Genomic DNA, 14,862 nt, shown 5'->3' with positions numbered 1-14,862 from the left:
AACAGGACACAAAGACACACACTGAAGTCCAACTGCTTTCATGGAGGTAACATGTTGAACATCTGTTTAATGAACTTCAGCCTTTGACACCCATCCTACAGAAAAACAGCCGGAGCCATGGTAACAGGGTAAACACACACGGATTTCCTCCCAGCGGTTCCTGAACTGGTTCTGTGGGAACAGACATCTGGACATGGACCTGAAGACCAAACAGGAGCATCTGCAGCCAGAGCAGGAGGCCTCCTGACGTCATCGCCAGGAGGCGGAGTCAAGTACAAACATGACAATGAAGAACATCTTTTTTTTTCCGCCTTTCAAGTCCAATCAGAGACCCGCGTGAAGCTGGTCTTCTTTCTGATTGGCCGCCGCTCGGCTCTTCATGAGATCATCACGAAACTGCTTCGGCTGTCAGCCAATCAGATGTCGTCCTGCTCTGCTCGCTCTCTGGAGGAAACCCATCTGCTGACGATCACTTCCTGTAGACACATTACCAGCTCCATTAGTTTCATGTGTCCGACATCAACCTGGGATCAGAACCACAGTCCTATGGTTCTGGTTCTGACCACTAGCTCCTGATAGCTCCTGGTGTTAACACAGGCAGCATAAATACATTGGGACATGCTGAAGAATATTGCTCATTAAAAAGGTTGAATTAAGTCAATTTAATTATTTTTCTATTAATTATATTATGTCCACAATATGGATTTAAAAAATGCCCTCACACAATAATTTTAAAGGAAACAACTTAAAATTTATATCATCTCTATTGAAAAATGTCATTTAAATCATTAGCAACTTAGAAAAACAAAAACCCTTCAAAAGAAATTGAACTTTATCCTGTAAGCAGAAGCCTTTTCTATTTTCTCTTTGTTTGCTACAGATCCTTTTTACATGTACTTGGATGCATTTTTGCACATTTCTTATATTGTTTGTATAGAATAAAAAATACATTATTTTATCTTTACCTATTTGTGTATAAATTTAATCAACCTTTTTATTCTACTTGTAGATTGGAAGACCTTTGAGTAACATCATTAATATCTGTTGTTAAAACTCCCTTCTCACCACCGCGGTGGTTCTTATCCTCTGAGCCTCTACCAGAGGATATATAGATATAGATCTATATCTATAGATCTATATCTATAGATCTATATATCCTCTGAACTCGGGTCCTCTACCAGAGGATATATATAGATCTATATCTATAGATCTATATCTATAGATCTATATCTATAGATATAGATCTATATAGATCTATATCTATAGATCTATATCTATAGATATAGATCTATATTTATAGATATAGATCTATATCTATACATCTATATATATAGATCTATATATCCTCTGAACTCGGGTCCTCTACCAGAGGATATATAGATATAGATCTATATCTATAGATCTATATCTATAGATCTATATATCCTCTGAACTCGGGTCCTCTACCAGAGGATATATAGATATAGATCTATATCTATAGATCTATATCTATAGATCTATATCTATAGATATAGATCTATAGATCTATATCTATAGATCTATATCTATAGATATAGATCTATATAGATCTATATCTATAGATATAGATCTATATTTATAGATATAGATCTATATCTATAGATCTATATATAGATCTATATATCCTCTGAACTCGGGTCCTCTACCAGAGGATATATAGATATAGATCTATATCTATAGATCTATATATATAGATCTATATATCCTCTGAACTCGGGTCCTCTACCAGAGGATATATATCTATAGATCTATATCTATAGATCTATATCTATAGATATAGATATATCTATAGATATAGATCTATATAGATCTATAGATATAGATCTATATCTATAGATATAGATCTATATCTATAGATATAGGTCTATAGATATAGATCTATATATCCTCTGAGCTCGGGTCCTCTACCAGAGGCCTGGGAGCTTGAGGGTTCTGCAGTATCTTGGCTGTGCCAAGGACTGCTGCACATTTCTGGACTGAGATGTCTGATGTTGTTCCTGGGATCTGTTGTAGCCACTGCTCCAGTTTGGGGGTTACTGCCCCGAGGGCCCCGATGACCACAGGCACCACTGTGGTCTTCACCTTCCAGGCCCTCTCCAGTTCTTCCCTGAGGCCCTGGTATTTCTCCAGTTTCTCGTGCTCCTTTTTCCTGATGTTGCAATCACTTGGTATTGCTACATCTACCACAACGGCTTTCCTCTGATGTTTATCCACTACGACAATGTCTGGTTGGTTCGCCATTACCATTCTGTCTGTCTGGATCTGGAAGTCCCACAGGATCTTAGCTCTGGCGTTCTCCACCACCTTTGGGGGTGTTTCCCACTTTGATCTCGGGGTTTCCAGTCCATATTCTGCACAGATGTTTCTGTACACTATGCCTGCCACTTGGTTATGTCGCTCCATGTACGCTTTCATGGTATGATGTATGCAGTAGCTGGAAGGGTCTTGCCTAAGGACCCAGACTGGGTTTGAACCCCGCCCTCTTATGTATTGAGCTATCCATCAGTATTGAGCTATATTTCTTTAATTTTTTCACCATTATTTGTGTTTAGAATGTTTTATTTAATGTAATCAAATATTTATTTTTTGAAAAAAACGCAAAACACAGGCAGTTACTATGGTAACAGTTAGTTGACCTTTACCTGAACCTTTAATCTACTCAGGCACACAGGTGAGTCCAGGTCATCCTCTGATAGGTCAGTTGGGTAGATGATGTAACACAGCATCAGCTCCTGGGAACCAATCAGGACCTACCATCAAGAAAGATCAACAGCAGCAGCAGGTAGCAGCGACAGGTGGAGCAGTTACCTTGGAGACGCTGGCTGTGATTCTGCTGAGAGCCGCCAGAGAGCGCCAGGAAAACGGGCGCAGCGCCGCCCCCCCCCAACGATGCGCCAGTCCTCTCCACCACCACCGAGTAGCTACGGCAAGAGGTCAGGGACAATCTGTGAGGCTCTTGTAGAGCATTTCTAATCGTTTTCAGTAACTAGAGTCGGGATGATCCAGCAGGAGCTCCCAACCTAGAGCGGAACGAGGCGTCTCTGGGAGAGACAACATGTCTGACCTTCTCCTGAACATGGAGCAAACACCTGGAGACCAGAACAGGTGAGCATTACCTGGCGTGGTAGAAAGGTGGTCCCTTCCTGTAGAGCACTGTAACCAGACCCAGAGGAGAAAACACACCTGATAAGTCCACAGACTAGCAGAACGTGTCCTGGTTCTGATAAAGGGCCTGGAACAGCTCCAGCTTTTCCCTGCACTCTGACTGACAGGTCACAGGGCCTTACTGAGATCAACGCCGTACTTGGCCCCGCCTCCTCCCTTAGGGACCCACCCCCTGCTGCGGAAGTGATGGTAAGCAGCGTATGAGCTGACGAAGTTGGGACGCAGCAACCGAAACTTCCTCCACAGCTCCACAACTGACAGGGGCTCCTGACCAATCAGAGGACAGGACAGAGATGATGAGGTCACATCCAGATAAAAACGCATCAGAGGTCCAAATGAAAGCCTGACCTGCTGCTGGTAGACAGACAGAACGCCGAGGCTGTAGACCAGGAAGAAGGCCTGCAGGTCAAACAGGTGAGCGTGACATTTTGGCCGTTTGGTGGACTAATTGATTGTTTTTCAGTAATTCCTGGGAATAAACTGATTGGATAAAAAAAGACTGGTCTGAGATTGGCTGCTGGTTTGGTTGGTTTGAGCCAAGTGTAGGCTGAGTGAGAGTGGTCAATGTTTGGTCAGACTTAAATGCACAAAATCGAATTATTTCTTCACATAGAAATACATGAGTAGATCAGTCTCACTGCCTGCGTAGAGTTGTGTTACCTCCTCCAGGCTCAGCTGCAGGTACTCTGTAAGAGCCAGAGGACTCCGCCTCACCTCCCTGGCTCCGCCTCCACCCTGTAACCATGGAAACAACAACAAATAAACTGCAGCAGCAGAGAACACCAGCAGCAGCCACCAAACCAGGTGAGGACTCACCTGAGCCTCCAGGGCCACCAAGACGTAACCGGGACCTGGAACACGGACACCAGAACCGGGATCAGAGTCAGAGTCCGGTTCTGAGTCCAGGTCCAGGTTCTGTGAGTCGGACCTGAACGGTTGACAGGAAACAAGTTCAGTCTGGTTCTTTCTCAGAACTGGTCTCTCTGGGTGCTGAACTCCACCTGCAGTTTCTCTCCTCTGGTTCTGACTCCGCCCCTGGCCTCTTCATTTGGACACAGGCTCCGCCCCCTGGCTCTTCTTCTGCTCCATTTGCCTCCACTTCCCCCTCCACAGTCTCAGTCAGAGCCAGCAACGTCTGATTGGCCACCTCTTTATCCAATCGCTGAGAAGAAAGCTCTGCCTCTGCCCACCTGAGCAGCTCTTCATACCTGTGAGAGTCAGACATGTGACACTGTCACCACAGACGGGACGGGACGTCACAGTGCAAGCAGACAGGACGTGATGTTACGTACCTGGACTGAGAGATGACAGGTAGAAGCACACCTTTGTGTTCTGTGACAAAAACAGAGGTCAGCACGGATTGGATGGCTGAAGATGATGTCATTGTGCGGGTGGAAACTCACGCTCCCATTGGTCGGAAATGCTGTGTTCCGGTCGGGCTCTGGACAGAACCCCTTTCCCAAAGTAACCCTGACAGGACAAAACACATTTAGCCTGAGAGGCGATAAAACCACCTGAAGCTACACAGTAGGAACACCTGAGCATGTCTGGACCTGGCTCTACTGGACCAGAACCTGGTTCTGGACCCGCATCTGGTGGTTCATACTTGTTTTTCTGAACCTGGATCTGGTTCTGACCTGGCTGTGGATGCTCTGGATGTGGTCCGGATGGCAGACCAGAACCTGCTGGTGGACCAGCTGCCCCCGGTAATGCTTCCTGTCCTGCCGGTTCCGGATTAGCGGCAGCGGAGCCTCGTAGTCCTCATAAACCCGGGTTCTCCTCCGAGGAGGCCGGAACTCCGCCTGCATTCCGCCGGTTCCAGAGGGCCAGAGTTGGGTCCAATCTCAAGTTTAAATGCCGTGATTCGTTCATGGGAGCTGAGGCGGTGCCACAGAAACTGTGTCCGGCTGGAAACTCCATTCGGAACTTCTTCTTTGCGGTTTGAATGCGTCCAAATAATTGCTCTATCGCCATCTGCTGGATGATTCGCATAACACACCTCTCAAGAACGTTAATCGGAACTTTTCCTCCAGCTGCTTCTGCATCCAGGGTTTGGGGTGGTTATGGTTTCGGTTCTGTTCCCCAGGATGGAACCCGAAACGGTTTCCCTTCGTCCTTATTTAGCAGAAATCAATAAAGCTCAGCTCAATGATCTGTAATTGTCATGAAGAACAACACTTCTTCTACAATCCACAAACCCAGTTTGTAAAGAAGAAAAAAAAATGAAGCTCAAAATGATAAAATCTAAAAAAAAATTTCACATGTAATCAGAACCTTTTGGACTTTACCGAAGAAAAAGATGAAGCATTACATCTGAGTCTGACGGTACCGACACAGACCCTGCAGACCGGCCCGGACCGAGCCACAAGAATCCTGCTCTGCAATGCAAACGGGCTATTTAGTACTTTTTTAACAGTACCAAATAGCCCGTTTGCAGGTCTGATGTCCCAGTAAAGTCTCTAAGGGACAGAGGAGGACCGCTGGTCAGACTGGTGTCGTACCAAGATCAGAACCAGTCCTGGAACCAACTCCTCCTTTAACCTCAGCCTCTTCCCGATTGGTGGAATTTCCAACATTAGATGCTTCATCCAAAACACAGAGATCTGAAGCTCCATTATGTTTATGAAAATATTCACCTTTATTTACAAACAATAAATAAACATTCATGTCACTCCAAAACGGACCAACTGGTTCCACTGATTTAACTAGAGCTGCTGTTTCAACTGTTGTAGCTTCAACAATACTGGGTTTAACTGGTAGTGTGATTGGTTTAACTGTGGTTAGACTGGTTTAACTGGTGGTGTCCGACTCTTCCTGCCTGTCTCCCAGTGTCTCCTGTCTGTCTGCCAGGTAGTACTGGTGTTCCTGCAGGTGCCGGATCAGCGTGGTGTACTTTGACACCCTCCTCATCCTCGGCAGGATGAAGCAGCGGTGAAGTCGTCCCGGCTCAGAGCGCCGCGACCCTCCATGGCCAGGATGCCGTTCAGGAACTGGAGGCAGAAGCTGAAGTTGTGGTCTTCCTCATGGAACCTGAGAGACCGACAGGTGAGTCAGAGAGGACAGGTAGTGAGACAGGGGCTTTGTGTGGAACCTACTTCTGCCACACTGGGTCCCATGCGGGTCCCTCAGAGAACGTCTCCAGGTACTGGTCCCACTGAGCCAGCAGGTGGAACATGTCGGGTCGGACCAGGGGGATGCTGATACAGCGGCTCCACCCACTCTGATCTCGCCGCACACCTTCCTGAGTGTATTATAAACAACACCTGGATAAATATACAGGTGAGACAGAGTCAGGTGAGACAGAGCGGTGACATCATCCGGGTGACCTGTAGACCTCCTCACCTGGACACCGGTCCAGGTGAGGACTTGTGTCCTCACCTGGCTCATACCTTTAGTGTTGGAGATGCCAGTGTGCAGGTCTGATGTCCCAGTAAAGTCTCTAAGGGACAGAGGAGGACACCCCTGGTCAGACTGGTGTGGTACTCCAAACTGGTTTCCTGACCTGGAAACCAGTCACCTGCAGGTAGCTGATACTGCAGGATGTAAGGTTTCCAGGTAAGAGCTCTGTTCCAGACCAGCACTAACAGAAAACCTCATCACCCACCAATCCAGATGATCCTGGTTCTACTGGGTTCTCACAGCTGTTGGCTGAATGTTTTCCGCACACTAACCTGGGTGCACCTGTGCAGCTGTGCCGTTACCTGTCCTGGTTGTTGTGCGCAGGAGCAACCAGCAGGCAGCAGGAGGTCTTGTGTCCGTCGGTGAAGGGGGACGGCAGGCTCACCGGCGCCTCCTGCAATCTGCGGCCCTTCAGCTCCTCCCCGCAGCTCGGACACACCTCAGGCACCGAGAAGCAGAAGATCTCCTTCTGGCAGTGGCTCAGGTGGATGACGCTTTGCTCCATCTCCTCCTCAGCTGCTCGGCAGTCTGTCCCACTCCTCTTCCTCTTCTTCCTCCTCTCTTTACCCTCTTCTCCCCACCTCCTCCTGTTGCCTGGTTACAGCCTATCAGACGACATCACAGAGCCTGGCTCCAGCCAATCAGGTGTTCTGGTGTCAGGCAGGTGGTCATGTGACCTGTTTTCACCTGGAGGTGAGTCAGTCTGAGCAGGTGACCTCTGGACTGTGTCTGCATTGGTGCCATGGAAACATGGGCAGAGCAGGACATGTTCAGCTTTCCAGTCCGATGTCTGAAGACTGGTCGGGTGTTCTGGTTCTGACCCAAACCAGCAGAAACATTCTGACTTGAAACCTGAAACAGGAAGCTTCCAGGAGCTGCCTCCTGATTGGCTCACTGAATGTTTTCCATCTCACCTGTCAGACGGTGATCTGATCAGTGAGCTCAGGTGAGTGACACAGACCTGGGTCAAATGTCACACTTTCCTCTTCAGCCATTCGTCATCTCAAAGGAGCAGGTGAAATTATCCTGTCTGTAGGTGAACTGGCCAACCTGAGCTGGCTCCAGGAAATACCCTGAGCCCAATTCCAGAGATCCGATTCACAGGAGGCTCAGATCTTCAGGTAAATCTCCTGGAAGTCCAGGAACAGGAAAGACTAGTGAGTTCCTGAAGGGTTTGGTTTGTCAGGTGGCTGATGAACCTTGATGAACCTTGATGAACCCAGCGGTTCCTCAGGGACTTTGGGGGGATTTGTCAGGGGGTTCATCAGGTGTTCATGAGGGTCCCTGGTGTACTTGAATTTGAGGAACCTTGGAGGTTCCTCCATGGTGCCTCAGGAGGGAGTATAGAGCCTGGGGCTTTTCTGCATGGAGGTAGTACAACTAGAGCCTGGAACAGAATTAACAGCCTCTGACCTGAAACACAAACCAGAGCCGGAACCAGAACCTCCAGGAATACAAATCAGTAATCCTAAACCTCAACAGGTGAAAGTCCGCCAGGTGAGAGCACAAAACATTCAACCCGAAACCGAACCTCCCTGGGCTGCTGAGACAGAACCAGGACTAGTAATCCACACTGGGTCAGACTAGAACCAAAGAGCTCCTCTTTGGGTCGTTAAAATCACAGCAGAATAACATGAGTCCAAGGGATCAGAACCGGGCCAGAACCTTCGCAGGATGGCGCTGTTTTCCGCAGCTGCAGGAACGTTCCTCCTTCTGCTGCTCACAGCCGGAGCTCTTAGAGCGGAGCACCAGCAGCACACTTCCGGCAGCTGAACGCAGACCACGACGAAGAAGATGAGCACCAGACAGGTGACCTGCAGGTGAGCGCGCGCTCTTTGCTGTGTCTCCGTCCCTCAGCTGCCTGTCCCACCGGCTCAGGACCGTCACTGCGCACGCGCTGCCGTAAAGCTAATGTTTTTAGCCTCTAGCTCCGCCGCTGGGTATGCTTACCTGTGTGAGCATGCGCAGCTATTCACCTGATCAGCCGATTGATCAGTGAGCTGCTCGAGTCCTGCCGTTACCATGGAAACTGTCGTTTCGGGCAGAACATCGCTGCTTGCGTCTGGTTCCGATCCGGTTGCTCTACCTACCCGCTTCGGTCCAGTTAGAACGACTGCAAAAGGTCGAGTTCCGTCCGAACCTCTGCTGTCCAATTAAATCATATCGGAACCGGTTAAATTCTCCAGAACTCCGGATCGGAGATGTTAGGTTTGTCAGAGAAAGTTCTGGTTCTGGACTATCCAGCAGGCTAAAGCTACTGAGCTACCAACCCAAAACAACCAATCAGAGCCAAGAGGAGGGACTTAGTGCAGTCAATCACCTCATGTACCTGTTGCTAAATGTTCCGATGGTGCAGAAACGATTTACAGTCACAGGAAAGGCTACTAGCTTGAGCATTCATATGCTAGCTGCAGCACAGCAAGTTGGGGATATTATTCTTCATAAAATCAAGAAAGTGACCATTGTCTTCATGAGACTCTTGCAAACGCAGAGTATCTTCAGTCAGAGGCTCTTTCAGACTTACTGTACCACAGACTGCTACTGGGAGGAAGCAGAGGAACTCATTTTGTTTTACAGATTGTGTCTCCTGCCACAACATGGTTGAAACAAATGTGTAAAAAATGTTTTATAAAAGCCACATACTGCCGTTTTAAATGACCCACTCTAGCAAAGCTCTGAACGAACCTGAGTGGACTGAACAGGTGACTGCCAGGTGAGTCACGTGTCCAGGTGTATTGCAGGTATTTCCTCCATGGAGTCTGCAGGGAGGGCAGCAACTGCCTGTTCTCTCATGACCTGAACAACAGCAAACCCTCCACCATCTGCAAGTACTACCAGAGGGGAACCTGCGCCTACGGGGAGCGCTGCAGGTGAGCCGCACCTGCCCCTGACAGCTGACCTGTCTAACCTTCCAGGTACATGACAGGTGTGCTGTGTGTCCAGGTATGATCATGTGAAACATTCAATGAGGAGCAGGCGGCGGAGCTTCAGCGGACCCAGCAGGTGCAGGCAGAGGGTCAGAGGTGAAGGGAAGAAGCCTTTGGTCCTGAAGGACAGAGGTAAGGACTCACCTGAGCTGCTGCAGGTAAAAATTGATTTTTTCATACCTGACCGAATTTTAATTTATTTTTTTCTCACTTTCTTTTCCAAAAAAGAAATGTCAAATGACAGAAAATAATTTTGAAAAGTGGATTTTATTTCAATCATTCCATCAGCGTCAGAAAAGACACATTTTCACCAGAACAAATGTCATAAAATTACAAGAAATAAGTTGATTTAATGAGAAAAAAGTTTCTTTAGAGAAGATCTTCTGAGTTCATCATTCTCTGAAATAGTCAGTTTGACCGATCGACTCAAAGTTCAGCTACTGACAATAATCTGATGCTGACGTGTTTATTAAGTTTAATCTGTAAAACTGATACCAAAGATTAACTTCATAAGATGCTCAACATTCATCATTTTAATTGTAAACTTTTTGTGTTTGCATAAAATTAAGATATTATCCTCCTAAAATTACGACTGCTTTCTTGTTTATAATAAAATTAAACTCCTGACTGTAGAGTTTACCTGAACCCAAATAGACAGAAGCTGTCAGACAAGATGGCCGCCCTGGGTGATGACATCACTCTGAAAAGTGGAAACCCAGGAGCCCATTGGTGGAAAAAAATCAACCTGAACACAAATCAGATCTCCAGAACCCAATAATCTGGTAACTCCTGGGTTCTGCTGGTACTGTGGGTTTGCTTGCGGGTCGGGTCCAGGTGTTGGACAGGTGAGTCCAGGTGTGCTGTTCGGTGTGTGACTCCGCCCTTCCCGTTCCTCAGCACTGTGCGGCGACCGGACCTTTGGCGGCCTGACAGACGGTCCGACCCCGGCGGTCCCGGAGGCGGCGGCCGCTCCGCAGTCCTATGTGGAAGCCATCAGAACCGGGCTGGACGGGTCGGCTCCAGAACCAGGTGGGTCCCGAACGGAGCCATCCGATCGGCCGATGACAACTTCCTGTTTACCTGTCCTTCTACCTGCAGAGCCACACGCGGTGGGCGGAGCCTATCAGCTTTGCCCATATGCCGCCAGGGGACACTGTTTCTATGGCGACAGCTGCCCGTATCTCCATGGCGACCTGTGTGAGGTGTGTCGGTTACAAGTTCTCCACCCCCACGACCCGGAGCAGAGGAGCGCGCACGAGAAGGTGAGACCCGGGTCCGACCGGCACCGGTCCCACTGGGACCCGGTGCCGGTCGGACCCGGTGCCGGTCGGACCCGGTGCCTGACCCAGTCTCTCTCCAGGTGTGCTTGCTGGCCTTCGAGGCCGACATGGAGAAGGCGTTCGCCGCCCAGCTGAGCCAGAACAAGGTGGGTGAGGCGCGTCTCTGTGCCGGTTGCCGTGACGACAGCGTCCTGACATCCGTACCTGTGCAGGTGTGCTCCATCTGCATGGAGGTGGTGGTCCAGAAGGCGGCGCCGTCGGAGCGGCGGTTCGGCATCCTGTCCTCCTGCTGCCACACCTTCTGCCTCAGCTGCATCCGCCAGTGGCGTGGAACCAGCAACTTCTGCAACAAGATCATCAAGTGAGTCTGGCCCGGTTCTGGTACCGGAGACAAGAACCAGGGAAAATAGGAAGAGATGAGGGTTCCGACCCGGTCTGATCTGGTTCTCCGTCACCGGTTCCGATCCGGTTCTCCCTCCAGGTCCTGTCCGGAGTGTCGGATCATCTCGGAGTTCGTCATCCCATCTGTCTATTGGGTGGAGGACCAGGAAGAGAAGGATCAGCTGATCGAGCTCTTCAAGTCGGGCGTGAGGTAACTTCCTGTGTAAGCCCCGCCCCCCGGCTGTTGGCCAATCAGAGTGTGCGCCTGACTCCTCTGTGTCTGCAGTAAGAAGGCCTGTAAATACTTCGACCAGGGCCGCGGCTCCTGTCCCTTTGGGGGAAACTGCCTGTACCTCCACGCCTACCCGGACGGAACCCGACCGGAACCGGACCGGCCCCGGAAGCAGCTGAGCTCCGAGGGAAACGTCCGGGTCAGAACCCAGTACCGCCCCGCCCTGACCCCCCGGCCCCGCGCTGCCTGTGGTTCTGACCCGGTTCTGTGTGTCCAGTTCATGAACAGGGTCCGGCTCTGGGACTTCATCGAGGAGCGCGAGCAGCGCGCCGCGCCGCCGCTGGATGATGACATCACTGAGCTGCGCCAGCTCTTCATGCAGATGTCGGGTCCAAGCGCAGAGGAAGCCGAAGCACCGCCCAACCCCGGGGAGTAGGCGCCTGCCGTCTCCATGGCAACCGGCAGCCATGTTGGTCCTGACTGGAGGCTGATGAGGCGAATATTTATTTCTGATGTATAAAGTAAATAGAGACGGTTTAAAACTGAAGCTGTTTGGAGTTGATTTACACACACACACACACACACATTTACACACACATTTACACACATTCACACACACACACACACACATTTACACACACATTCACACACATTTACACACACACATTTACACACATTTACACACACATTTACACACACATTCACACACACATTTACACACACACATTTACACACATTCACACACATTTACACACACATTCACACACACATTTACACACATTTACACACATTTACACACACATTTACACACACACATTTACACACATTTACACACATTTACACACACACATTTACACACATTCACACACACATTTACACACATTCACACACATTTACACACACATTTACACACACATTTACACACATTCACACACATTTACACACATTCACACACACATTTACACACACACATTTACACACATTTACACACACATTTACACACATTCACACACACATTTACACACACATTTACACACATTCACACACACATTTACACACACACATTTACACACACATTTACACACATTCACACACATTTACACACACACATTCACACACATTTACACACACATTTACACACACATTCACACACACATTTACACACACACATTTACACACACATTTACACACACATTTACACACACATTTACACACACATTTACACACATTCACACACACATTTACACACATTTACACACACATTTACACACACACATTTACACACATTTACACACACATTCACACACATTCACACACATTTACACACACATTTACACACATTTACACACATTTACACACACATTTACACACACATTTACACACACATTTACACACACACATTTACACACATTTACACACACACATTTACACACATTTACACACATTTACACACATTTACACACACACATTTACACACACATTTACACACACATTTACACACATTTACACACATTTACACACACACATTTACACACACACATTTACACACACATTTACACACATTTACACACATTTACACACACACATTTACACACACATTTACACACACATTTACACACATTTACACACATTTACACACACACATTTACACACATTTACACACATTTACACACATTTACACACACACATTTACACATTTACACACACACATTTACACACACATTTACACACACACATTTACACACATTTACACACACACATTTACACACATTTACACACACATTTACACACATTTACACACATTTACACACACATTTACACACACACATTTACACACACATTTACACACATTTACACACACACATTTACACACACATTTACACACATTCACACACACATTTACACACATTTACACACACATTCACACACACATTTACACACATTTACACACACATTCACACACATTTACACACACATTTACACACACATTCACACACACATTTACACACACACATTTACACACATTCACACACATTTACACACACATTCACACACACATTTACACACATTTACACACATTTACACACACATTTACACACACACATTTACACACATTTACACACACACATTTACACACATTCACACACATTTACACACATTCACACACACATTTACACACACACATTTACACACATTTACACACACATTTACACACACATTTACACACATTCACACACATTTACACACACATTTACACACATTCACACACATTCACACACACATTTACACACACACATTTACACACATTTACACACACATTTACACACATTCACACACATTCACACACACATTTACACACACACATTCACACACATTTACACACACATTTACACACACATTTACACACACATTTACACACATTTACACACACACATTTACACACATTTACACACATTTACACACACATTTACACACATTCACACACACATTTACACACATTTACACACACATTCACACACACATTTACACACACATTTACACACACATTTACACACACACATTTACACACACATTTACACACACACATTTACACACACATTTACACACATTTACACACATTTACACACACATTTACACACACATTCACACACACATTTACACACACACATTTACACACACACATTTACACACATTTACACACACACATTTACACACATTTACACACACATTCACACACACATTCACACACACATTCACACACACATTTACACACATTTACACACACATTTACACACATTTACACACACATTCACACACACATTTACACACATTCACACACACATTTACACACATTTACACACACATTCACACACACATTCACACACACATTTACACACACATTTACACACACATTTACACACACATTTACACACACATTCACACACACATTTACACACATTCACACACACGTTTACACACATTTACACACACATTCACACACACATTTACACACACACATTCACACACATTTACACACATTCACACACACATTTACACACATTCACACACACATTTACACACATTTACACACACATTCACACACACATTCACACACACATTTACACACACATTCACACACACATTTACACACATTTACACACACATTCACACACACATTTACACACATTCACACACACATTTACACACATTTACACACACATTTACACACATTTACACACACATTCACACACACATTTACACACATTCACACACACATTTACACATTTACACACACATTCACACACACATTCACACACACATTTACACACATTTACACACACATTCACACACATTTACACACACATTCACACACACATTTACACACATTCACACACACATTTACACACATTCACACACACATTTACACATACACATTTACACACATTCACACACACATTTA

General features: G+C 46.5%; 2 protein-coding genes and 1 pseudogene across 2 annotated transcripts; 1 reads left to right on the top strand and 2 right to left on the bottom strand.

Moving 5' to 3' along the window:
* Positions 1-33: 33 nt before the first annotated feature.
* On the bottom strand, positions 34-5,111 carry LOC129356276 (tRNA-splicing endonuclease subunit Sen2-like). The gene is given in 13 exon segments (XM_055025870.1): positions 34-476; positions 2,661-2,750; positions 2,827-2,901; positions 2,903-2,939; positions 3,135-3,171; positions 3,306-3,450; positions 3,532-3,582; positions 3,844-3,918; positions 4,000-4,111; positions 4,185-4,391; positions 4,476-4,515; positions 4,587-4,653; positions 4,821-5,111. Coding segments are annotated over 13 exon segments (1,167 nt in total). The 5' UTR covers positions 4,992-5,111; the 3' UTR covers positions 34-416.
* A 707-nt stretch (positions 5,112-5,818) lies between these two features.
* LOC129356283 (MKRN2 opposite strand protein-like) lies at positions 5,819-7,201 on the bottom strand (annotated as a pseudogene).
* Positions 7,202-8,195: 994 nt separating this feature from the next.
* Positions 8,196-11,949, top strand: LOC129356292 (E3 ubiquitin-protein ligase makorin-2-like). The gene is given in 12 exon segments (XM_055025880.1): positions 8,196-8,402; positions 9,324-9,452; positions 9,526-9,549; positions 9,551-9,597; positions 9,600-9,641; positions 10,407-10,538; positions 10,608-10,771; positions 10,870-10,935; positions 11,002-11,150; positions 11,271-11,381; positions 11,457-11,601; positions 11,680-11,949. Coding segments are annotated over 12 exon segments (1,194 nt in total). The 5' UTR covers positions 8,196-8,376; the 3' UTR covers positions 11,839-11,949.
* Positions 11,950-14,862: the final 2,913 nt, after the last annotated feature.

Source organism: Poeciliopsis prolifica, unplaced genomic scaffold, assembly GCF_027474105.1.
Source record: "Poeciliopsis prolifica strain line A6 unplaced genomic scaffold, Auburn_PproV2 SCAFFOLD163, whole genome shotgun sequence".
Lineage (NCBI taxonomy): Eukaryota > Metazoa > Chordata > Actinopteri > Cyprinodontiformes > Poeciliidae > Poeciliopsis > Poeciliopsis prolifica.
The sequence above is the reverse complement of the archived record's forward strand: the minus strand, read 5'-3'. Positions and strand labels throughout refer to the sequence as shown.